This window comes from Salvelinus fontinalis, chromosome 40 (genome assembly GCF_029448725.1).
Source record: "Salvelinus fontinalis isolate EN_2023a chromosome 40, ASM2944872v1, whole genome shotgun sequence".
Taxonomy (NCBI): domain Eukaryota; kingdom Metazoa; phylum Chordata; class Actinopteri; order Salmoniformes; family Salmonidae; genus Salvelinus; species Salvelinus fontinalis.
In genome coordinates, this window is record NC_074704.1 from 6,390,375 (window position 1) to 6,413,462 (window position 23,088).

Here is a 23,088-nt window from a genome sequence, read left to right on the forward strand (position 1 = left end):
TGTCTCTACCGCTCCTCTTGTCTCTAGAGACTTGAAAACAGCAGGTCTGGGACAGGTAACACGTCCGGTGAACAGGTGAGGGTTCCATAGCCGCAGGCAGAACAGTTGAAACTGGAGCAGCAGCACGACCAGGTGGACTGGGGACAGCAAGGAGTCATCAGGCCAGGTAGTCCTGAGACATGGTCCTAGGGCTCAGGTCCTCCGAGAGAGAGAAAGAAAGAAAGAAAGAAAGAAAGAAAGAAAGAAAGAAAGAGAGAAAGAAAGAAAGAAAGAAAGAAAGAGAGAAAAAGAGAGAAAGAATTAGAGAGAGCATACTTAAATTCACACTGGATAAGACAGGATAAATACTCCAGATATAACAGACTGACCCTAGCCCCCCGACACATAAACTGTTGCAGCATAAATACTGGAGGCTGAGACAGGAGGGGTCGGGAGACACTGTGGCCCCGTCCGACGATACCCCCGGACAGGGCCAAACAGGCAGGATATAACCCCACCCACTTTGCCAAAGCACAGCCCCCACACCACTAGAGGGAAATCTTCAATCAACAACTTACCATCCTGAGACAAGGCCGAGTATAGCCCGCGAAGATCTCCCCCACGGCACAACACAAGGGGGGGGCGCCAACCCGGACAGGAAGATCACGTCAGTGACTCAACCCACTCAAGTGACGCACCCCTCCTAGGGACGGCATGGAAGAGCACCAGTAAGCCAATGACTCAGCCCCTGTAATAGGGTTTGAGGCAGAGAATCCCAGTGGAGAGAGGGGATGTTAGATATCACAACATATATAGGCTGCTATGAGGACAGCAGGAGGAATGAATGGATATCACAACATATATAGCCTGCTATGAAGACAGCAGGAGGAATGAATGGATATCACAACATATATAGCCTGCTATGAGGACAGCAGGAGGAACGAATGGATATCACAACATATATAGCCTGCTATGAAGACAGCAGGAGGAATGAATGGATATCACAACATATATAGCCTGCTATGAGGACAGCAGGAGGAACGAATGGATATCACAACATATATAGCCTGCTATGAAGACAGCAGGAGGAATGAATGGATATCACAACATATATAGCCTGCTATGAGGACAGCAGGAGGAACGAATGGATATCACAACATATATAGCCTGCTATGAAGACAGCAGGAGGAATGAATGGATATCACAACATATATAGCCTGCTATGAGGACAGCAGGAGGAACGAATAGATATCACAACATATATAGGCTGCTATGAGGACAGCAGGAGGAATGAATGGATATCACAACATATATAGCCTGCTATGAGGACAGCAGGAGGAATGAATGGATATCACAACATATATAGCCTGCTATGAGGACAGCAGGAGGAACGAACACATAAGCTCTAAAGCAGGTCACATCAGGGATATTGTCCCTGCGTATTGAAACAGGTAAGATCAGGGATATTGTCTCTGCGTATTGAAACAGGTTGGTATTGTGGTGAAATGGAAGAGGAAAGACGATGTAACTGTGTAACTGCTGTGAATGTTGTATTGTCAATTTGTTGTCTGTTGAATTGAAACGGCACTTTAAACGTGTACGTGATACTGCAACGTTTCCCCATGGGGACAGTGAAGTCAGTAAAGTGAAGTATATCACCTCGGAGAGATACATTTTCTCCTCTATTGCCCTTTCTACCACAATATACAATGTGAAATATTGTGATTAGTATATCTGTATAATCACGTATTGTTTCCCTATTATACAGTCTGAACGTAGTGAAAAGTGGATCCTTTTTCGGGGGACATTTGAAACTCCATTGGAGCTCACAGGACTATTTATTCTCTCTTTTCTCATACCTTCTCTCTTTTCTCATACCTTCTCTCTTTTCTCATACCTTCTCTCTTTTCTCATACCTTCTCTCTTTTCTCATACCTTCTCTCTTTTCTCATACCTTCTGTCTTTTCTCATACCTTCTCTCTTTTCTCATACCTTCTCTCCTTGCTCATACCTTCTCTCCTTTCTCATACCTCTCCATCCAGAACTGACACCATTCAGCCAGCAGCAAACCACCCTGCATCCCACAGCTGGCTTGCTTCTGATGCTAAGCAGCGTTGGTCCTGGTCAGTCCCTGGATGGGAGACTAGCTCCTGCTGGAAGTGGTGTTGGAGGGCCAGTAGGAGGCAGCCTTTCCTCTGGTCTAAAAAAAAATCCCAATCCCCAGGGCAGTGATTGGGGACATTGCCCTGTGTAGGGTGCTGTCTTTTGGATGGGATGTTAAACGGGTGTCCTGACTCTCTGTGTTCACTAAAATATCCCATGGCACTTATCATAAGAGTAGGCGTGTTAACCCTGGTGTCCTGGCTAAATTCCCAATCTGGCCCTCATACCATCACGGTCACCTAATAATCCCCAGTTTACAATTAGCTCATTCATCCCTGTAACTATTCCACAGGTTGTTGCTGTAAATGAGAATGTGTTCTCATTCAACTTGCCTGATAAAATAAGGGATAAATAAATAAAAGCAGGCAATATTTTAGCTCTGGATATTCAAGATTAGTAACACTGTAAATGCAATTAGGAATGATGAATACATTGTCTTATAAACCAATGTGGGCTGGGCATTCTGAAGACGCTTAATAATACAATCAATCAAATCACATCTACCTTAAGTTTGTGTGTGAGATGAATTCAAACTCAAAGGCTGTCTGTGATGTTCCTGCATCATCATTCCTTAAATCACAGACAGTATTCAGAGCTGGTTACTTGTGGAATAGACACCAACTGGAATGCGGTTTTAACCAATCAGCATTCAGGATTAGACACACCCATTGTATAAAAGGGCATAACTGTCCTGAATCTCTAGTACATCTGTAGTTCTCTGAGTCTCAATAAAATACCAGAGGGGAAAACTCACTAGAATTCTGGATGATTTCATTTGTTTTTACGTCAGCAAGTAGAGAGTGAATTACATCTCATATGTAAATACAAACAAAGTAAGTCTGATGTTGACAAACAAACAGGATGAGACAAGCACAAGTAGCCATGAAACCAGGAAATCAACCAGAAGGTGGGAACCATTCTTTAATAACATTGGTGGACAGTGGACACTAATGAACAGAAAAACATTAGTTTAGGTGGGAGATGGTGCTGGTGACTGAAGCTCAAAGGAGGGTTAGGGTACGTTTATCATTAGCTGAGCCATAAAAAAGATGTCGTGTCTGTGACTATCATTAAATGTGAAGACTGCTTTTTTATCAAATAAATTCTCTATGTGTAATTATTATTACATTGATGATTAAACTAATCATGCACACTTTAATTAACTAGGAAGTCGGGGCACCACGGGAAATGTTTATAGAGTCTCTATTTCCCGAATCGACTCTTCAGATATTTTCATATCTTATCGAGTACAGTCTTGTATTAATGTATTATTATTACCTCATCACTTGTCATTATTGAACATCGCAAACCCATGGATGTCTGCACGAACCCTAGCATAAATTATGAATCAGCGATATACAAATTGGCTTAATTATTTATTTACCGACTAACTAAATAAGCACAGAAATACATAACAAACAGTAGATATTGGTTACTAACACAATGCATTGATAAGTCCCTAGTGGGCTAAACCGGTATGACGGCTTGGTAGACAATGGAAAGGGGTAGGGACAGATAAAAGAGTGGGAAAGACAAAATGGATTCACTACACAGTTGATAATTAATGAATTAAAATGCTAATCGTTTGCACATGAACCGCCGCTCCTTCGAGAATAATTGCAATGTATACATTTACGCCCATATGTCGTTGTTGTCTTCTCTGTTGGAATCCGGTCCGTCTGCTGGAGAGTCAGTTCATCAGAGTCTCTGGTTAACTTCCCCAGAAGTCACAATGTCTTTTGTGGTTGTAACTTCCTCAGTGGCTCTGGATAGTGTACAGTGGGTTAACTGCCTTGTTCAGGGGCAGAACGACAGATGTTTACATTGTCAGATCGGGGATTCAATCTAGCAACCTTTCGGTTAATGGCCCAACGCTCTATCCACTAGGCTACCACACCCCCTTGTGTGTTATTGCTTAAATAACATTGGTGGACAGTGGACAGTAATGACCAGAAAAAAACATTCGTTTAGGTGGGAGATGGTGCAGGTGACTGAAGCTCAAAGGAGGGTTAGGATACGTTTATCATTAGCTGAGCCATATACAGTCATAGAAACAGACAGCATATTTTTTTTATCCAGAGTCAATTACCTTCCTACAGAGAGTAAAGTCTAAAATCAACGACCCAGTTAAGTAATAGTCAGCATGTTTTTGTATTTATTGAATAACAGGGATTTAATGTGAGAGGTAAGTTGAAGATTGGTATGATTATGGAATGTTATGACGGTAAAAGTCTGGTTAATGTTTGTATAAAGATGAAAGTACACACAGTTCCGCTCATTGGGTTAGAGCATGGTGCTGGCCACAACAAGGTTAAAGGTTTAAAACCCGCTCGAACCAATTTCTCCTGCTCCTCTTCCTCCTCTCCTCTTCCATCTTCCCCCTCTCCTCTTCCATCTTCCTCCTCTCCTCTTCCATCTTCCTCCTCTCCTCCTGTCTCTCCTCTTCCATCTTCCTCGTCTCCTCTTCCGTCTTCCTCCTCTCCTCCTGTCTCTCCTCTTCCATCTTCCTTCTCTCCTCCTGTCTCTCCTCTTCTATCTTCCTCAACTCCTCCGCTCTCTTCATTTCCTCCTCTCTCCTCACCTCCTCTTCCCGTTTCCTGATCGCCTCCTCTTGTTTCTTCATTTCTTCCTCTTTTTTCTTCCTCTCCTCCTCTCTCTTCCTTTCCTCCTCCTCTTCGATCTTCCTCTGGACCTCCTGGTACATCTCATTGGTGTAGTGTTGTCCTCCATTCCTCGTCACCATCTCATCTATCTTCTTCAGCAGCTCTGGGACTTGGTCAGGGTTGGCGCTACTGTCACTGTCATTGATGACAGAGTAATATCCACCTCCACATTTGCTGATGAGATCCTGGAGGTTAACACTTTCTCCTACAAACTGCTCAACAGATTTTTTTCTCAGCTGGTCTCCTCCAGTGAACAGCACCATGGTGTACTTTGAGGCTTCTTCTCCAAAGTTCTCCTGGATCCACTTCACAGTGTTCTTCTCTTCAGGTGTGAACCTCCCCAGTCTGATCACCAACAGGAACACGTGGGGTCCTGGGACTGACATATAGAAGCACCTTTCTAGTTCACATTTCATTTTCTCTATAGTGACTGATGTGTCAAAGAGTCCTGGCGTGTCAATCACATCAATCTTCCTTCCATTCACCTCTCCACTCTGTTTTTCACACTGAGCAGTCACAGACTCAGGGGAGGAGTCTTCTTTAAACCCCTCCCCACCCAGGATGGTATTTCCTGTTGCGCTCTTCCCTGCTCCAGTCTTCCCCACCAGAACTATCCTCAGATGAGCTAGACCAGTTTCTGTGAATTAAAAAAAAGAACATAGAGGCACCATTATATGCTGAACAAATTATCAAGTAAAGTATTCAAATAATGTAATTTACAGTACATAGTAATGTTGATGATTATAACAACAAAAAATTTACTTACTCTGTCTCTCTCTCTCCTCCTCCTGTCTCCTCATCCTCTCCTCCTCCTGTCTCTCTCTCTCCTCTTCCTCCTGTCTCCTCATCCTCTCCTCCTCCTGAGAGAGAGAGAGAGAGAGAGAGAGAGAGAAAAGGTGGCACTAAAATGAGGAGTTGATCAGTTCTGTTGCTATAAGTGAATGTTACACATATAGAACGGGAGGCTTTGAATCAGAGTGTCTTGTACAGTACCAGTTTAAGGAGCACTTGATGGACAACGTCGTTTATTGATTGCTTGTGCCTCTCATATGTTCTCTCTGTCACAGTGAGGCAATCTGAATAATAAGCAAAAAGAGTTAACAACCAAATAGTCTCCTGTGACAGACCGCTGACATAAATGTCCAATCAGTATTTGGTCCTGGGATCCAATACGAACAACCAAACAACATACCAATGTATACAAAAAGGTTCATTATCATGATTAATGACACCTGTTACACATCAAGTTACAGGGCAAAGTATAAACAACCTTCCTGTAGTCTCACCCAGGAAATGGGGTCTATTAGAAGGCTGTTGGTCCCAGCAATTCACCATGAGGTCCACCATCTCCCCCAGCCCACTAGCCTGGTCCCTGTCCACTGCCTCCAGAGGGGGCCTGTCGCCCAAGGGGACCCGGAACCTCACCATACTGGACTGGAGATCTACAGGAGAGTGAATTAAGAGAACAAGAAAGTCTAAATAATAGTGAGAAGTGAGGGGTGAGATGGATGAGAGACGGAGAAGATGTGTTAATGTGTGTGTGTTAATGTGTGTGTTAATGTGTGTGTGCTTAACAGTGACACTACCACTTACGAGGGTTATCTGCATAATAGGGCTCTTTTCCAGTGAAGATGGACCACAGCAGTATGCCGTAACTGAGAGAAAAATAGAGAGAGTTATCGAATGCCCACGGTGCTTTCTGAGTGCTGTCTCTCTCTGTGTTGTACCTGTAGATGTCAGTGGTGCTTTCTGAGTGCTGTCTCTCTCTCTGTGCTGTACCTGTAGATGTCAGTGGTGCTTTCTGAGTGCTGTCTCTCTCTGTGGTGTACCTGTAGATGTCAGTGGTGCTTTCTGAGTGCTGTCTCTCTCTGTTGTACCTCTAGATGTCAGTGGTGCTTTCTGAGTGCTGTCTCTCTCTGTTGTACCTCTAGATGTCAGTGGTGCTTTCTGAGTGCTGTCTCTCTCTGTGTTGTACCTGTAGATGTCAGTGGTGCTTTCTGAGTGCTGTCTCTCTGTGTGTTGTACCTGTAGATGTCAGTGGTGCTTTCTGAGTGCTGTCTCTCTGTGTGTTGTACCTGTAGATGTCAGTGGTGCTTTCTGAGTGCTGTCTCTCTGTGTGTTGTACCTGTAGATGTCAGTGGTGCTTTCTGAGTGCTGTCTCTCTGTGTTGTACCTGTAGATGTCAGTGGTGCTTTCTGAGTGCTGTCTCTCTGTGTTGTACCTGTAGATGTCAGTGGTGCTTTCTGAGTGCTGTCTCTCTGTGGTGTACCTGTAGATGTCAGTGGTGCTTTCTGAGTGCTGTCTCTCTCTGTTGTACCTCTAGATGTCAGTGGTGCTTTCTGAGTGCTGTCTCTCTATGTTGTACCTGTAGATGTCAGTGGTGCTTTCTGAGTGCTGTCTCTCTCTGTGTTGTACCTGTAGATGTCAGTGGTGCTTTCTGAGTGCTGTCTCTCTGTGTGTTGTACCTGTAGATGTCAGTGGTGCTTTCTGAGTGCTGTCTCTCTGTGTTGTACCTGTAGATGTCAGTGGTGCTTTCTGAGTGCTGTCTCTCTGTGGTGTACCTGTAGATGTCAGTGGTGCTTTCTGAGTGCTGTCTCTCTCTGTGTTGTACCTGTAGATGTCAGTGGCTCGAGTTGGTTCATATGATGATTCAAAAGCCTCAGGGGGCATGTAGCTTAGAGTGCCTCCTTCTGTCCCAGGCTCCTCTCTGGGCGTCTTCAAAGCACTATGGGAGACTTCAGCAAGGCCAAAATCTGTAAGCTAGAGAGAGAGAGAGAGAGAAAGAGAGTGAGCGTGTGAGAAAGATAGAGAGAGAGAGAGATGGGCTTCACATAGACTAAAGAGAAATAGTCATGTTCAGTAAATATGTATACTGCCAGTTGGTAGTGATGACTGCACATAGTTCAGACGTATCTCACCACTAGTAGAGACTCAGGATCTTGGGACTTGCCTTTGCATTAAGGTTGTCATCCAGCAGCACGTTATTGGGCTTCAGGTCGCGATGCAGAAGTGGCTGAGGGAGGTTGTGAAGGAAGTTAATTCCCAGAGCGATCTGGTGGGCCAGGCGGAAGGCCAGGGGCCAGGGTGGGGGGCCAGAGAGGCTGGCCTGGAGGGTGGCCAGTGAACCTATCTTCATTAACTCCATCACAATACCCAGCTGGGTGGAGAGGCCTCTACCTGGAGATGGAGGGCACCCCTGGTACACCCCCAGAATCCTCACCACGTGGGGGCTCCCTCCCTTCTGCATATTTTTTACCTCCTTAAGCAGGGAAGTGCTAGAGCTGGAATGAGGTGTGTGTGTGTGTGTGTGTGGGGGCGGGGGGGGGGGGGGGGGGGGGGGTGATAAAGACAGGGATTATTGTCCATGAGCCAGACCAACTAGTTATTGATCACATACTGCACACCCTTTAAGAAAGATTTGAGTCACAGCTATCCATCAGACTCATTTTCGGGAAAAGTTCAGGTTACATATTAGAATAACCTGTATAAATTGCTTTAAAAAAGAAACATACATTTTAACTTTGTTTGACAAGTGGTACTGAAAGGTCATGAAATTACCTTTCAAATGATATATAACATAACCCACTTTGAAAGGAGCAGCTACAACTATTGTTTAAAAATCAGCCATATTGTGCCATTGACATTAGAATGTTGGAAGCTCAGCCATAGAATTCCACGAAGAGGGGAAGCTATGTTTTTGGATTGTACACTTTGTCGATAGAGGCACCGCATTTCACACACACGGCTAGAACAGGGTTTAAAAAAAGATTTGTAGATACAGGGCCATCACAGGATTTACACAATAACCCGACAGAAGACTCATTCCGATATGACCGCCAAACAACTCAATGGGGTCTTATTGGATTCATTTTGAATGACCATACCTGTATGAAATATAATTGTAGTACGCCCAATAATGTCTTAAAATGTCCATAGTGATGTAGAACACACAACCACATGACCCAGATATATAAAGATGTCACATTATGATGTCACATTATGATGTCATATTATGACGTCACAGTATGCTGTCACATTATGCTGTCACATTAAGATGTCACACTATGACGTCACATTATGATGTCACATTATGATGTCACATTATCCACAGAATTGTGGTAACAAGGTGTCTTAAAAGCTGTACGAATTGATAACTTCTGAATATTTTCCTTCAAACATTTTAAAATGGATATGTACAAGTGAATAGTCATGGATGTGAGCTTATTCAAATGACATACAATGTTATCCTATCAACTGTTTTCATAAAAGGTGAAAGAAAAGAGCAGAAGCTCTGAATGATCCGTTCAGACTCCAGTTCTACCGACCTACAGGTTATGGAAAATGTGCTGCTTTAATATTTCACCAGTCGGTTTCCTCAAGTAGAAAGCCTGCACTTCTATGTAAAAAAAAACCCAACAACAACTAAAACACTTTAGTGAAAGCTACGGTAATGGACGCAATAACAACAACAAATATTAAATACTACAGTATACTACAAATAGCAAAAACACCACATTAATTACTATGGTATATACTACATTTTCTTTCACTACAGTGTTTATACTCTTAGAAAAAAAGGTGCTATCTAGAACCCTAAAATGGTGCTCTACCGACTGAGCTACACTGGACCAGTTTACCCCAGTATTTCACTGAGCTACACGGGACCAGTTTACCCCAGTATTTCACTGAGCTACACGGGACCAGTTTACCCCAGTATTTCACTGAGCTACACGGGACCAGTTTACCCCAGTATTTCACTGAGCTACACGGGACCAGTTTACCCCAGTATTTCACTGAGCTACACGGTACCAGTTTACCCCAGTATTTCACTGAGCTACACGGGACCAGTTTACCTCAGTATTACACTGAGCTACACGGGACCAGTTTACCCCAGTATTACACTGAGCTACACGGGACCAGTTTACCCCAGTATTTCACTGAGCTACACGGGACCAGTTTACCCCAGTATTACACTGAGCTACAAGGGACCAGTTTACCCCAGTATTTCACTGAGCTACACGGGACCAGTTTACCCTAGTATTTCACTGAGCTACACGGGACCAGTTTACCCCAGTATTGCACTGAGCTACACGGAACCAGTTTACCCCAGTATTTCACTGAGCTACACGGGACCAGTATACCCCAGTATTACACTGAGCTACAAGGGACCAGTTTACCCCAGTATTTCACTGAGCTACACGGGACCAGTTTACCCCAGTATTTCACTCAGCTACACGGGACCAGTTTACCCTAGTATTTCACTGAGCTACACGGGACCAGTTTACCCCAGTATTTCACTGAGCTACACGGGACCAGTTTACCCCAGTATTTCACTGAGCTACACGGGACCAGTTTACCCTAGTATTTCACTGAGCTACACGGGACCAGTTTACCCCAGTATTGCACTGAGCTACACGGAACCAGCAGTGACGATGACCGAAGAAGGTTGGGAGGTAATACAGGCGCCGTTTGATGGTGAGGTATTCCAGATCGAGAGAACAAAAGAACTTGACTTCTTGTACGTTACTACGGTGACTTAATCATGAAACAAACACCTTCTATTCTTTTCCCCCAGAGGGTTCTTTCTTCCTGTCCGTGTGATGGACGGAGAACCCCGCTGGCTGAATGGACGGGGACGGTATATCCGGAGAGAGCCATGATTACGTAAAACAGATTCCCTGATATCTTTCTGTACCCTAGGGGAAAATACTGTACCCTAACCGTAACCTCATTTCTAAGAGTGTAGATTCACCCCTTCCACATATTCTAGACTGACCCTTCAGCCCTGCGTCTACAGATGCTTTTTAAACCCTGTTCTAGCTGTGTGTGTGTGAAATGTGGTGCCTCTATCACCAAGGTTACAATACAAAAACATAGCTTACTCTCTTCGTGGAATGCCAATGGTACAATTTTTGCAATGTTTTAATAGTTGTAGCTGGTATTTTCAAAGTAGGTTATATTACATATAAGTTGAAAGGTAATTTCATGATCTTTTAGAACTACTTGTATGAGGGTTTTTCTTGGTTAAAGCAATTTATACAGGTAATTCTGATGTGTACCCTAGAGGTCAAAGGTAACATTTCTGTTGACCTGAACATTCCGAAAATGTGTCTGACGGATAGCTGTGAATCTTAGCTTTCCAATGATGAGGGAATACGTGATCAGTAACTTCATGTATACTGGCATTGTTTGTCATAGGGTAAAATCCCTATGGGAAAAATGGATGGGATGGATGAATAAAAGAGTGATAACAGAGAAAAGCTCCCATTGCTACACTGCTATCACACATTTTCAAACTTGAGGGAATTAGACCTTCAACAAAAATCTCAGAGATATCGTCACCCCAAGTGAGCCGGTCCGACCCCCCTGGCTCATGAACTAGAGCAGGGGTGTCAAACGCATTCCATGGAGGGCCTAGTGTCTGCAGGTTTTTGTCCTTTCAATGAAGACCTAGACAACCAGGTGTGGGGAGTTCCTTACTAATTAGTGACCTTAATTCATAAATTACGTACAAGGGAGGAGTGAAAACCTACAGACACTCGGCCCTCTGTGGAATGAGTTTGACACGTGGACTAGAGCCTTAACGAATCCTTTACTTCCCCTAGTGGTACCTTGACGTAAATACATTTGACCTAAGATCAACAACAACAACAAAAATATTTAACAAAGACTGCAGGGGCAGCACTTTAAACCAGAAATAAATTACAGATTGCACCTTTAATCAAAATGGTTGACATCATTAACACACTACCGTTCAAAAGTTTGGGGTCACTTAGAAATGTCCTTGTTTTTGAAAGAAAAGCACATTTTTTGTCAGTTAAAATAACATCAAATTGATTAGAAATACAGTGCAGACATTGTTGGACAAATGGACAAAAAATGTGCTGTTCTTTCAAAAACAAGGACATTTCTAAGTGACCCCAAACTTTTGAACGGAACGGTAGTATATATTATTTTTTAAATGTAATTCAGTTCAATTAGTTTTCTTTCATATTGGCCAGGGCCCTTATTTAGAGATTGTGAATGCACCAGAGCAAACAGAATGAACAGATTGTCTTATGTACGGCTGTGGGATGGTCATATTTACCCATCATCATAATGCAGTAACTTGATGGCCACATCAAACCTCCACTTTATATGCCTGGCCTTGTGGATCTGTCCAAATCCCCCTCCACCGATCACTTCCCAGTCCTGCAGGCTGTCATTACCCATCAAGTCCAGTGCCGGGCTGCTGGGCAGTGGCAGCGCCATCTTTCATTCAAAAAAATATTTAAAAACACTGATGTTAAATACTTTAACTCAGACTTATCAAAATAGCATGAAAACATTTACAGTCAAGATATGGAGTTGATACAAAAAGTAGATAACAGACTATTGCAACAGTTATTTGGCCAAATTAGTTTGTTTATATATATATATATATATATATATATATATATATATATATATAGTTTAATTGTTTAGACTCTGTGTTGGGATTCGCATGCCAATAACCTGTGAAATGAACCTTTCGCTTCACTTCAGTATCATGTCCTAAAGGTCGTGTTAACCAGCTCAGCGGTTGCATTCATCAACCAATGGTTGAGTAGCATATCATCAACTGTGCCGTTGGGCACCAGACTGTTATAATATATGATGTGGTTAGCTGATATATAAAATAGCTATCCAGCCGTTGTAAGTTCTGGCACGTGTCAGTAAAGTCTGACCAATGGAACATGACCATAATTTATTTAATATATATATATATATATATATATATATATATATAAAATTACATTCATATTGGGTGGGGGGGTTCTGAATTAATGTACATTTAGAAAATGCAAAAATATAGTTGTTTTAGACCGGCAAACTGTGGAAAGAGAGACATTATACAGCTGGTGGGAGTTGTAGTTCATGTTTGTAGTTCTAAATAAACAAATGTAACTTTTCGGCTTCGCGTTTCTTCTTGGCAGTCAAATACAGAGTTTCGAAACCCAGAGGTGCAAGACTAGACTTCCGGGAAAGATTGCGATACACACCAAACAGACCAGCCCGGGGTTTGGGGTTTCAGAAGTCAATTAGAGAAGTGAAAGATTCTTCCGAAGTTGTTAACTTTCTCGAAATCTAAAGGCACAACCTAGATTGGAGCCAATGTCTTAAGTAGTTGAACATGGTATTACTCCAACCTCTGAAAGTAAAAACGGACACGTTTTCATTTTCGAAAAAACTTTATATTGAAGTAGTGCCTTTGATTTGACGGTCCGCACATGCGCAGTTTGCCTTAGACTAGACTCATCAGTTTGAATAGCTTCATACTGTACGTCTTTGTCAAATACTTTGAAAACCGGCAAATAAAAGTAAATTCACCCGGAAACACTTACACATTTTAATATTTATCTTAATATGATCGCGTTTTCATGTCTTTGACAATGCAAACTTTTAGACTCATTTTTAGCGTACAAAATAAAAATACGGAAGTTACATTTCAGGATCTGACAGTTTCTTCGACGTAAATAATGTAAATGTTGTTCAATAGAAAATGTTATTAGCGATCATTATGAAACAACCACGTACCTGCATTTGGTGTGATTTGTTGAAACTGTTGGACAATCGTGTGCAAATCGATGTAGACTTCTTTGTTCAGTTTAGCGAAGCGTGAATTACTCACTGACAGTTTATTGGAAAAGAGTCTGGCTGCTCTGTCTGGGATTAGGGGGGATTTCCACTCTTATGCCATTTTCTATCACGTCATTTCTGGTGAAATATAATTCTTATAGGATTTACTGATTCTGTTACACATAAAGGCAACAACAATAACAACATTGTTGAGATTTGTAGTGACCTGATATTAGCCTTTAGCTGTTGGGTGGACAGTCCCTGGGTTCGTGCCCCATTTGGGGCTCACTATTTTTGTGTTCATAAATGATTCTTTGATCGTGTATATTTGGTTGATCTAGACATGCACAGTGCTTCGTAATTGTAAAACGTAGATTTTCAGCCTGCGCCTGATATTCTTAGAATTCATTCGTGTTGGGCCGGCCCGGTCTTATGGTTTGCGCATTATTATAGACTATGTTTTTGAGACCAACGCGTAGCCGTTGCTGCGGTGAGAGAGAGATCTATGATCTCGCTCCCTCTTTCTGCTCTAATAGACACGCAACTCTCATCTCTTATCGGTTGCACTTCATCATTTATACACTTATAGAATCATACCGCGGCAAGGTGCTGGAGGAGCTGCAGCACCCCTGATTCATTTAAATACATTTGCCGAAGTTATAAAATTACTGCTTTCTGTTCAGAAAGAAATTCAATTATTCTGAATACTACACCAGGAGTAGGTCTATAATTTAGCCACAGAGGAACAATAGCTTCTTTAAACAATAGACTAGCTGTGGATTGTGTTTGTGTAGCCCAATCATAAGGCATATAGACCTAACCCAGGAACGCGCTGCAAATCTGTCAGTAAACAGCATGCAGCCAGAACAAACCTTTCCCAGTATTTCAAATAGGCTACAATCGCAGGAAAACACAGGTTGGAAAGCAAATGTCTCCTGCTTAAAACAGAAGACTCTACTCTGACTGTAGGCTAACATAATATTGTAAAAACTTCCAAGTAGGCCTAATGAGCAAACATTGTTTTACAAAGTATTACAAAAGAGAGAGGCTTTTGGCAAGAGACTATTGGCCATCTCCAATGAGTGAGCTGTGCATCATTGAGTGAGTCAGTGAAAGTGGAAAGCTTTTCTAGCTCAGGAGGTTGGTGGCACCTTAAATTAGGGAGGACGGGTTTGTGTTAATGGCTGGAGCGGAATCAGTGGAACGTATCAAATACATCAAACACATGGTTTCCAGGTGTTTGTTGCCATTCCATTTGCTCCGTTCCAGACATTATTATGTGCCGTCCTCCCCTCAGCAGCCTCCACTGTTTTCTAGGACTATCATTTCCTCCTCATATTGTACAGTATGTCACACCTAGGCCTAGGTTATTGATATAGTCAAGACAAGTTTACTTTATTGACCTCAGTTTGCCAGTGTCAAAGTAGCCTGTCATTTAGATCTTTATGCGGAGAAAATATTCTGCTCGTCTCCAGCCATATAAAATGAGTTAGAATTGCATGAAATGTGTTCATAAAAGGCATTTCTTCCCGGACCAAAGTAAAAATGTATAAACGCCATGAGTGCAACTTCTGTAAGTGTAACTCTACTTTAATGCTTTATGCCACGATGCAAATGCTATGATGTGCATTGCTTTATTATAAAGGAAATATATTTTTTAATCTGTTCCATTACCTCAGAGCCCCTCAGGTCATTTTCTGTTCTGGCACCACCCGATGTACAACGTAAACACTGGTCATGTTCTGTTCTGGCACCACCCGATGTACAACTTAAACACTGGTCATGTTCTGTTCTGGCACCACCCAATGTACAACTTAAACACTGGTCATGTTCTGTTCTGGCACCACCCGATGTACAACTTAAACACTGGTCATGTTCTGTTCTGGCACCACCCAATGTACAACTTAAACACTGGTCATGTTCTGTTCTGGCACCACCCGATGTCCAACTTAAACACTGGTCATGTTCTGTTCTGGCACCACCCGATGTCCAACTTAAACACTGGTCATGTTCTGTTCTGGCACCACCCAATGTACAACTTAAACACTGGTCATGTTCTGTTCTGGCACCACCCGATGTACAACTTAAACACTGGTCATGTTCTGTTCTGGCACCACCCGATGTCCAACTTAAACACTGGTCATGTTCTGTTCTGGCACCACCCGATGTCCAACTTAAACACTGGTCATGTTCTGTTCTGGCACCACCCGATGTCCAACTTAAACACTGGTCATGTTCTGTTCTGGCACCACCCGATGTACAACTTAAACACTGGTCATGTTCTGTTCTGGCACCACCCGATGTACAACTTAAACACCGGTCATGTTCTGTTCTGGCACCACCCGATGTCCAACTTAAACACTGGTCATGTTCTGTTCTGGCACCACCCGATGTACAACTTAAACACTGGTCATGTTCTGTTCTGGCACCACCCAATGTACAACTTAAACACTGGTCATGTTCTGTTCTGGCACCACCCGATGTACAACTTAAACACTGGTCATGTTCTGTTCTGGCACCACCCGATGTACAACTTAAACACCGGTCATGTTCTGTTCTGGCACCACCCGATGTACAACTTAAACACTGGTCATGTTCTGTTCTGGCACCACCCGATGTACAACTTAAACACTGGTCATGTTCTGTTCTGGCACCACCCGATGTACAACTTAAACACTGGTCATGTTCTGTTCTGGCACCACCCGATGTCCAACTTAAACACTGGTCATGTTCTGTTCTGGCACCACCCGATGTACAACTTAAACACTGGTCATGTTCTGTTCTGGCACCACCCGATGTACAACTTAAACACCGGTCATGTTCTGTTCTGGCACCACCCGATGTACAACTTAAACACCGGTCATGTTCTGTTCTGGCACCACCCGATGTACAACTTAAACACCGGTCATGTTGTTGTTATTGTTGTTGTTACTGTACAAGTGATGGTTTTACAGGATAGAGGCGTATCATTGGCCTGGCCATAACTCCTGTCACACAATATCTGAATACTTTGAATAATTTAATTTAAGTTAAAGGTCGGGTGAAAACACACCGAAATGCCTTTCACGTCATCCACTTTTTACAAAACCAATCGTTGTTTGCTTGAAATGACGTGGAAACAACGTTGATGCAACCAGTGGGTTGAATCAGGATTATCTGATCATGTGTTTTTGGTGAACTAGTCATCAATTCTGGTTAATGTTATTTTTAAGGATTTTACAGGGTAGGATAAAGGCCTTTAATTCAGTGGCCTGGCCTGTAACTCTCGTCACACAATATCTGAATACTTGGTCAGATGAAAATCAGGGAAAGATATTTCTGGATGAATCTCTGTTTTAATCCCTTCATGACTAACAGGGTCAGACCCATATCAGGACTGACTTCACAGAAGTGGGTTAGCACTGGTGATGAATATGAGAGATCCATCTCTCTTTAAAAAAATAATCAATATATTCTCTGTTTCTTTTCTCTCTTTATTTGGATTTTATTCTCTTCCAAATTATTCATAATTAAAGTTTCATAATTGCATCAAGAAACATGATCCATCACCAAAATCCTTCCATGTATATACATCAGAATAGGTCCGTTTTGTGTTTTTGACCTATGAAGGGGGCCTGATAGAAATGGATAGGGGAAATCAAGGTGTGGGATTGTCCACATACTGTATCCTTTAAAAGAGTAAGGTGAAACTACAGTACAACTTTAATACAGGTCATAATGGTTGTCCTAGGATCAGATTACCCTGACTAAATACTAACCAAACCATTCAAGAGTAAGGTGGAACTACAGTACAGCTTTAATACAGGTCCTAATGGCTGTCCTAGGATCAGATTACCCTGACTAAATACTAACCACACCGTTAAAGAACTAAATCATAGCAGATATATAGGGGCCAATATGAAATGTAGTATGTTGCTTTATGATGAGTCACTCACACACTGTAGGTCTCTGAATCACAGGAGTACTCTGTGCAGCTCTGGCCAGCTTCTCTTTGTAGTAAGTCAGCAGTTGTCTCTGGACTCTTTCTCCCATGATCCTTTGCTGATACTCCTCTGGGTTCTCCCCCAGTGAAACTGGCTGGTGAGGTGGGAAATGTAGTCATTGGAGTTTTGTTCTGCTATGTAACATTCTCCACATTGGAGTTTGGCCTGAGCAAGGCACTACAACAGGATATTTAGTGATCTTTAGTATTGTTTAATATAAGGAAATAAGCAAGTCAAGGAAAGTTCAGAACTTACTCTGGTGAACGTCCATCTCAGCTCAGCCGGGGAAAAGGAGACTCTCACAACAAGTAATGTTATCACACCACACTGAGGAAGTTATGGAAAACACTATTACTGAATGAGGAAATCACAAACAGTGGTGTTTCAGGGTTTGTGTGTGAGTGTGTGTGTGTGTGTGTGTGTGTGTGTGTGTGTGTGTGTGTGTGTGTGTGTGTGTGTGTGTGTGTGTGTGTGTGTGTGTGTGTGTGTGTGTGTGTGTAAATCAGCAAGCCGTGCAGCAAGTCAACTAAACACTCACCTAATATTCCTATTGCTGTGTGCTCCAGTCCTTCTCTCTCTCAGGTGAACCAACACTTGTAGGCTACACACATTCTAGACTGGTGCCGTAGTAAGTATGTGAGGTCACCCTCCCTCCCTCCTGGGTCTCTTACCTCAAAGAATCTAAACGTTGTATTATCTCAAATTACCTGTGCCAGTTGTCAAGACAACACCAGATAAAAACCTGTAAGGACACACCCCTCTAATGCTCCAGAGTGAGTTAATATACCATGTGACTACAGATCTCTCTAACAGAATGATATTAATATACCATTTGACTACAGGTCTCCCTAACAGAATGATATTAATATACCATGTGACTACAGATCTCTCTAACAGAATGACATTAATATACCATGTCACTACAGGTCTCTCTAACGGAATGATATTAATATACCATGTGACTACAGATCTCTAACAGAATTATATTAATAGACCATGTCACTACAGATCTCTCTAACAGAATGGTATTAATATATCATGTGACTACAGATCTCTCTAACAAATACAAGAGGAGATAGTGAGTACATGAGAAAAGCAACAAAGTGAAAATAACGTTCTATTGGACATCCCTTCATTTTAGAACAAAAACTGTGACTGAAGGGGACTTCCAGGTTGGTGGAGTCATAACTGTACTGTTTGTGTTTTTATCCTGTGTTAGTAATGGGTTGTATCTGTCACTTAGCAGTAGGTTGGTGTAGTGATAACTGTACTATTTGTGTTATTGTCCTGTGTTAATAATGGTTTGTATCTGTCACTAAGCAGTAGGTTGGTGTAGTGATAACTGTACTGTTTGTGTTATTGTCCTGTGTTAATAATGGTTTGTATCTGTCACTAAGCAGTAGTGAACTATGAATGGGGGTGGTGCCTCTCATCTTGGTTTCAGGTCAGGGAAAATGAAACTTAAATCTTCACCATCACAATATCATCAACTGAGGCAGCAGAGACAAACGAGACAAAGTAACGGGTAGGTGTTGAATGGTTTAGTATGATTCATTTTTTTAAAAATGGTACCAGTTACTTTAGATGAGTCCCGTCACATACCATCGTGCTTGTGAGAATCTCCCCTTGCCATAGTGGAGTCATATTAGTTTGTAGTCCAAACCATTCAGACGCTACAGACAGAAGTTGGCACATCGGCGGTACAGACTTCAGGCGAGTCTGGTAACACTTGTGGGGGTCGTAGAGCAAAACGAAGAACATCGTTTGTAAGCCAAACCGTTCGGACGCTACAGCCGTTTTAGTGAGAAGACCGATTTTCGCGATGCCTCATGGTCTGGTCTGACAAACATCGCTGTATCTCGGCCACCTTCCTCCACCGCAGATGCAGAAATCCGATATAGCCGGATTTGGTAGATTGAGAAGCAGTGGAAAACAGAAAGGAAAATGCTGCACACTTTTCCATGAGTTTGCCTACAACTCCAGCGCCTGCGGAAAGTGCTTGGACGTGCGTATGTTCTTCCGTTTTGAGTTTGAGAAGCAGCCCATACAAAACAACACACACAGTATCTTTAACTTAAACTGAAGGATTTTAATGGGGATTTTTAAATTATTTTTACTTTGATTGAAGCAAGGATGAATCAATAGACTCGTTGTTTATTGTGAAACAGTCTGTTCTGTTTAAATCTGTTATTGTGTTCTATGTTTATTCTGTTCCATATTTATTATCTTCTGTCCTGTGTTTATTCTGTTCTATGTTAATTATGTTCTGTGTTTATTATGTTCTATGTTTATTCTTCTCTATGATCTATGTTTATTCTGTTCTATTTTCTGTGTTTATTATGTTCTATGTTCTATGTGTATTCTTCTCTGATCTATGTTTATTTTGTTCTATGTTTTATGTTTATTCTGTTCTGTTTTCTATGTTTACTCTGTTCTATGTTCATTGTTTAACTAGTAAACAACCTCACTTCGTTGTCTAATTTCTGTGCTTTATTGTAGACACCCTCTTCATTGAGTTGAATTGAGTTCAGGATCAACAACAGAGGAAAAGTACAACAACATGACGACTTCAGGTGAGTGCTTTACCCAAACGTCCCTATCCTATAGGAGAGGACAGTTCAGTAGTGATGCTGTACTATTGCAGTGTAACAGCTTCCCTATCCTATAGGAGAGGACAGTTCAGTAGTGATGCTGTACTATTGTAGTGTAACAGCTTCCCTATCCTATAGGAGAGGACAGTTCAGTAGTGATGCTGTACTATTGTAGTGTAACAGCTTCCCTATCATAGAGGAGAGGACAGTTTAGTATTGATGCTGTACTATTGCAGTGTAACAGCTTCCCTATCCTATAGGAGAGGACAGTTCAGTAGTGATGCTGTACTATTGTAGTGTAACAGCTTCCCTATCCTATAGGAGAGGACAGTTCAGTAGTGATGCTGTACTATTGTAGTGTAACAGCTTCCCTATCCTATAGGAGAGGACAGTTCAGTAGTGATGCTGTACTATTGTAGTGTAACAGCTTCCCTATCCTATAGGAGAGGACAGTTCAGTAGTGATGCTCTACTATTGCAGTGTAACAGCTTCCCTATCCTATAGGAGAGGACAGTTCAGTAGTGATGCTGTACTATTGTAGTGTAACAGCTTCCCTATCCTATAGGAGAGGACAGTTCAGTAGTGATGCTGTACTATTGTAGTGTAACAGCTTCCCTATCCTATAGGAGAGGACAGTTCAGTAGTGATGCTGTACTATTGTAGTGTAACAGCTTCCCTATCCTATAGGAGAGGACAGTTCAGTAGTGATGCTGTACTATTGTAGTGTAACAGCTTCCCTATCATATAGGAGAGGACAGTTCAGTAGTGATGCTGTACTATTGTAGTGTAACAGCTTCCCTATCATATAGGAGAGGACAGTTCAGTAGTGATGCTGTACTATTGTAGTGTAACAGCTTCCCTATCCTATAGGAGAGGACAGTTCAGTAGTGATGCTGTACTATTGTAGTGTAACAGCTTCCCTATCCTATAGGAGAGGACAGTTCAGTAGTGATGCTGTACTATTGTAGTGTAACAGCTTCCCTATCCTATAGGAGAGGACAGTTCAGTAGTGATGCTCTACTATTGCAGTGTAACAGCTTCCCTATCCTAGAGGAGAGGACAGTTTAGTATTGATGCTGTACTATTGTAGTGTAACAGCTTCCCTATCATAGAGGAGAGGACAGTTTAGTAGTGATGCTGTACTATTGTAGTGTAACAGCTTCCCTATCCTATAGGAGAGGACAGTTCAGTAGTGATGCTGTACTATTGTAGTGTAACAGCTTCCCTATCATAGAGGAGAGGACAGTTTAGTAGTGATGCTGTACTATTGTAGTGTAACAGCTTCCCTATCCTATAGGAGAGGACAGTTCAGTAGTGATGCTGTACTATTGTAGTGTAACAGCTTCCCTATCCTATAGGAGAGGACAGTTCTGTAGTGATGCTGTACTATTGCAGTGTAACAGCTTCCCTATCATATAGGAGAGGATAGTTCAGTAGTGATGCTGTACTATTGTAGTGTAACAGCTTCCCTATCCTATAGGAGAGGACAGTTCAGTAGTGATGCTGTACTATTGTAGTGTAACAGCTTCCCTATCCTATAGGAGAGGACAGTTCAGGAGTGATGCTGTACTATTGCAGTGTAACAGAATGGGGAACATAGAACTGACAGAGATGCCAAAGGAAAAGATAACCACTTGTTTTGTTTTTATTCTTTCAAGTATCATTAAATGACAGATCTGCTGTATACTGTAAAATGCATCAGATTCTAAATGATTAATACTCGGTGTGTATGTGTGTCACAGCTCCTGATAAGCCAGATTGTGGGCCGATGGTGATTACTGTTGGATTGTTGACGTTGGTCATTGGAATCGCTGTTGGAGTGAAACTGAAGGTGGCCACAGACCGTTTCGTTCGGAAGGTCTGTGGAAGGTTTATGTCTTTGTCCCTGTTTTATTTTTTGCTTCTATCATGGTGCTTCTGAACTTGAAGAAACAGGAAGTATAGAGGGATACTGAAGCATGACTCCTACAATTAGCAAACACTTCTCAGTCAGTCACACACAAGTATTGAATGAATGACTGATTTGTACGTTGTTATGTACATTTGTTACACATAGCAGTAAAATACTTTTCCAAAAATGCATGTGTCCATTGTTGATGAAAAGGTGGCGGCAGGTAACCTAGCTGTTGAGATTGTTGGGCCAGTAACTGAAAGGTCGCTGGTTTGAATCCCCAACCCGACTAGGTGAAAGATCTGCCGATGTGCCCTTGAGCAGGGCACCTAATTCCTCCTGCAAGTCACTCTGGATAAGAACATCTGCTAAATGACTGAACTGTAAACAACATTTGGAAAAAGTGATTCATAGTTGGCTAGATGTATTTGTCTAAGATTGTATTTGTCATCCCATTTTAATGTGAAGAAGATCCCTTTCCATCTCTGGCCATCTGTGTACTCGTACTTTTCTTGTACTTTGTCACTATGTGTGATTTATAGTTGCCTTGTAGATCAGTTGAACATGGACTTAATATGTTTTCTAACCACTCAGTTGAATGCATGTTTCTCTTCAACTCATTTGTTTCTGGTCATCAACATGTCAGTATCTCCAGGGCTCAATGAAACAAATAAAGCAGATTTTAACTAACGCGGTCTATTATTTTAGATATTGACCTTTAAACTTCAACCCAGTGACTAAAGAGATGTAGTAAAAAAAGCATTTCAATTCTAAAAACACAAATACAAGTATAACAGTATCATGTAGAGTGTGTATCATAGTTTAAACACAATAAACACACGTTGCATTATTCTGACAAGACAAACTCATAGTTGATGATTTGTTAGCACACACACTAGGTTATTTGTTTCAGGAAACAGAAATATACTTGAGAAGTTGTAAATGAAACAAAGAAAATAAACATTTTGGTTGAGGACTGGCTTGAAACTACAGCAGATGGCATCATATACAATGACTTGGGAAAGGATTCAGACTCCTTGACTTTTTTCACATTTTGTTAGGTTACAGACTTATTCTAAAATTGATTAAATTGTTCCCCCCTCATCAATCTACACACAATACCCATAATGACAAAGCAAAAACAGGTTTTTAGATTTTTTTGCTAATTTATTAATAATAAAAAACTGAAATATCACATTTACAGAAGAATTCAGCAATCA

At 41.8% G+C, this 23,088-nt stretch overlaps 1 protein-coding gene and 1 long non-coding RNA gene across 5 annotated transcripts; one reads left to right on the forward strand and one right to left on the reverse strand.

Annotated features, from left to right (window-relative positions):
* Window positions 1-4,274: 4,274 nt before the first annotated feature.
* LOC129839666 (uncharacterized) lies at window positions 4,275-17,482 on the reverse strand. 3 transcript variants are annotated; one of them, XM_055907212.1, is made up of 9 exons: window positions 17,339-17,482; window positions 11,893-12,056; window positions 7,756-8,086; window positions 7,417-7,565; window positions 6,399-6,460; window positions 6,092-6,247; window positions 5,799-5,881; window positions 5,572-5,665; window positions 4,275-5,442 (listed from the first exon to the last, which is right to left on the reverse strand). In XM_055907212.1, the coding sequence occupies exons 2-9, from the start codon at window positions 12,054-12,056 to the stop codon at window positions 4,454-4,456; spliced, it is 2,028 nt and encodes a 675-aa protein (XP_055763187.1). In that variant the 5' UTR covers window positions 17,339-17,482; the 3' UTR covers window positions 4,275-4,453. The 3 variants fall into 3 exon arrangements, with proteins under 3 accessions (XP_055763187.1, XP_055763189.1, XP_055763186.1); XM_055907214.1 differs by lacking the exon at window positions 17,339-17,482 and adding an exon at window positions 13,362-13,518 and having other exon boundaries at window positions 5,572-5,617; XM_055907211.1 differs by lacking the exon at window positions 17,339-17,482 and adding an exon at window positions 13,362-13,514.
* Window positions 17,483-18,803: 1,321 nt separating this feature from the next.
* Window positions 18,804-21,824, forward strand: LOC129839671 (uncharacterized). Of its 2 annotated transcripts, none has more exons than XR_008757060.1 (3): window positions 18,804-18,911; window positions 19,886-19,959; window positions 21,720-21,824. It is a non-coding gene; the product is annotated as an uncharacterized LOC129839671 (long non-coding RNA). The 2 variants fall into 2 exon arrangements; XR_008757061.1 differs by lacking the exon at window positions 18,804-18,911 and adding an exon at window positions 18,968-19,391.
* Window positions 21,825-23,088: the final 1,264 nt, after the last annotated feature.

Bases quoted from the DNA above. Each gene is read 5' to 3' on its own strand.
- LOC129839666 (XM_055907211.1), bottom strand. The intron at 5,882-6,091 runs GTGAGACTACAG...CTTATTATTCAG, and splicing joins TAATAGACCCCATTTCCTGG to ATTGCCTCACTGTGACAGAG. The intron at 5,443-5,571 runs GTAAGTAAATTT...TTTAATTCACAG, and splicing joins GGAGGAGAGAGAGAGACAGA to AAACTGGTCTAGCTCATCTG.